General features: G+C 64.5%; 1 protein-coding gene across 1 annotated transcript in view; it reads left to right on the plus strand.

Moving 5' to 3' along the window:
* FAM20C (FAM20C, golgi associated secretory pathway kinase) overlaps window positions 1-677 on the plus strand; it is a gene marked incomplete at its 5' end in the record, with an annotated part of 48,033 nt that extends 47,356 nt beyond the window's left edge. Inside the window, one exon of the mRNA XM_021710088.1 lies at window positions 672-677. Coding sequence (XP_021565763.1) covers window positions 672-677 — 6 coding nt within the window. The remainder of the gene's footprint in view (window positions 1-671) is intronic.
* Window positions 678-1,771: the final 1,094 nt, after the last annotated feature.

Here is a 1,771-nt window from a genome sequence, read left to right on the forward strand (position 1 = left end):
GCACGGCCCACCGTGGCACGGCCCACCGTGGCACGGCCCACCGTGGCACGGCCCACCGTGGCACGGCCCCACGCGCCGGGCCGCGAAACGGACCCCACTGCCGTCACGTTGTGCGCTGTGAAATGGGCCCAAGGCCGCCACAGGCCACACCACGGATTCAGTGAATTCTGAGACAGGTGGGCCTTTTCCTGAGCCATGAGCTGCAGCCCAGGAGGGGCAAGGATGGGGCCCGCAGGACTCGATGTGAGCTTTGGACCAGGGAGGACCCAAGGGGGCACATCTGTCTCACGGACAAAGGCGGCTGGGCAGAGACATTCCATCCTTTTTTAGGAAAGGAGCCTTTATTTACTCTTTTGTATTTATCAGTGGTGAATATGTACATAGACAAAGGCAGACACAGACCGCCTGCCGACCGGTCCCTCGGCGAGACTCACCGGCCGAGTGTTCCCACCGCCTGGACTAACTTGCAGTGCTGTCTTCCTTCCTCCGCCGGGGCTTCGGCTCCTGGAGGGCCAGAGCGTCCCGTCTGAGGGCGTGCAGAGGCTCCAGGCGGATGTCTAGCCTGTGGAGATGGGGGGACGCCCAGGGGTGGCCCAGATGGCGTGGCCACCTGTCCCTCTGCGTGTCCATCAAGACCGTGACCCGACTTCTGACTTTGCTTTGGACACCAGGCGTAAGCGCACCCTGCAGGGTCCACAGCACCGCGGTAGGGTGACCTTTGCAGCGTTTTGTGGAATAGTTTGCGATGTGGTAAGAGTGCAATAAAGAAACAGCAACTGTATCGCGGCTCTGGCCTACCATCCCCCAACAGCACGGCCTGGAACTGCCAGGCCCTGCCAGCTTTCGCAGTGCCCCGGGCAGCCGGGACGAGAGGTGCTGGGTGGAGGTGGGAGCCCTGAACACAGGTCCCGGAAGCGGCCCTGTGGGTAGCCCTGGCCAGGCACGGGCTGCCCATGCTCCGACAGGGCTGAGTGGCCATGGCTGGGCTGTGGCTGCAGGAGCCGGCCTAGGGACTGCTCCTTCCTACCCCTGGCCTCGGCCTCGAAGGCCACCCCGGAGGGCCTCACCAGAAGGCTGCAGGGCTCCGCGAAGCCAGCCATGCTGGGCCCCAGAAGGGCGGCCCTCTAGGGAATGGGGACCACAGGGAGCCCGTGGGCAGGGGCTCGCCTGGACCTCGGGTTCTTGGGCGCGAGAGCTGCAGGAAAGTCCCGGGCCTGAGCCAGCCCTCTCCGTAGGTGTTTCTCGAGGCTGCCTGTCATGCCACAGCAACTGCCGTGTGAACACAGGTCCCTGCCGGGCAGTCACTGTGGCTCATCACTGGCCTCAGAGGCAAAACTGCAGCGTTGACTTTGCCGTTCTCATCTTACTGATGGGGAAACTGAGGCTTAGAGAGGGAAAGGCACTCCGTCCTAAGTCAGCTTAGGTCTCCGGAACAGCGAAGCCAAAGCTGGGAACTCGTGCACTGGGAAGGCGGGCAGAGTCCACTCCTGGACCCTGAGTCCTGGGACGGTGCTCGGGATGGGGCGGGTTCTCCTCACAGCCACACTGACGGGAGAGCTTCCGCCAAGAGGGTTTGCGAAGGAAGTGGCGTGCAGTGTGCTGAGGGGTCCGGAGTGGTCCTGGGGCTCAGGCCAGCCAAGCCTCCGCAGCCTGGAGTGATCGGGCCCCGGCTCTGCCTCTTGCCCAGGCCACGCCCCCTCCTGCACACGGGCCCTGGACTCCCACTTGGTCCCCTTGCCGAGGGCTGAGGCCCACCCTCCCCTCTGCCCCC

This window comes from Carlito syrichta, unplaced genomic scaffold, assembly GCF_000164805.1.
Source record: "Carlito syrichta isolate Samal-C Ts95f unplaced genomic scaffold, Tarsius_syrichta-2.0.1 Scaffold288049, whole genome shotgun sequence".
NCBI classification, from domain to species: Eukaryota; Metazoa; Chordata; class Mammalia; order Primates; family Tarsiidae; genus Carlito; species Carlito syrichta.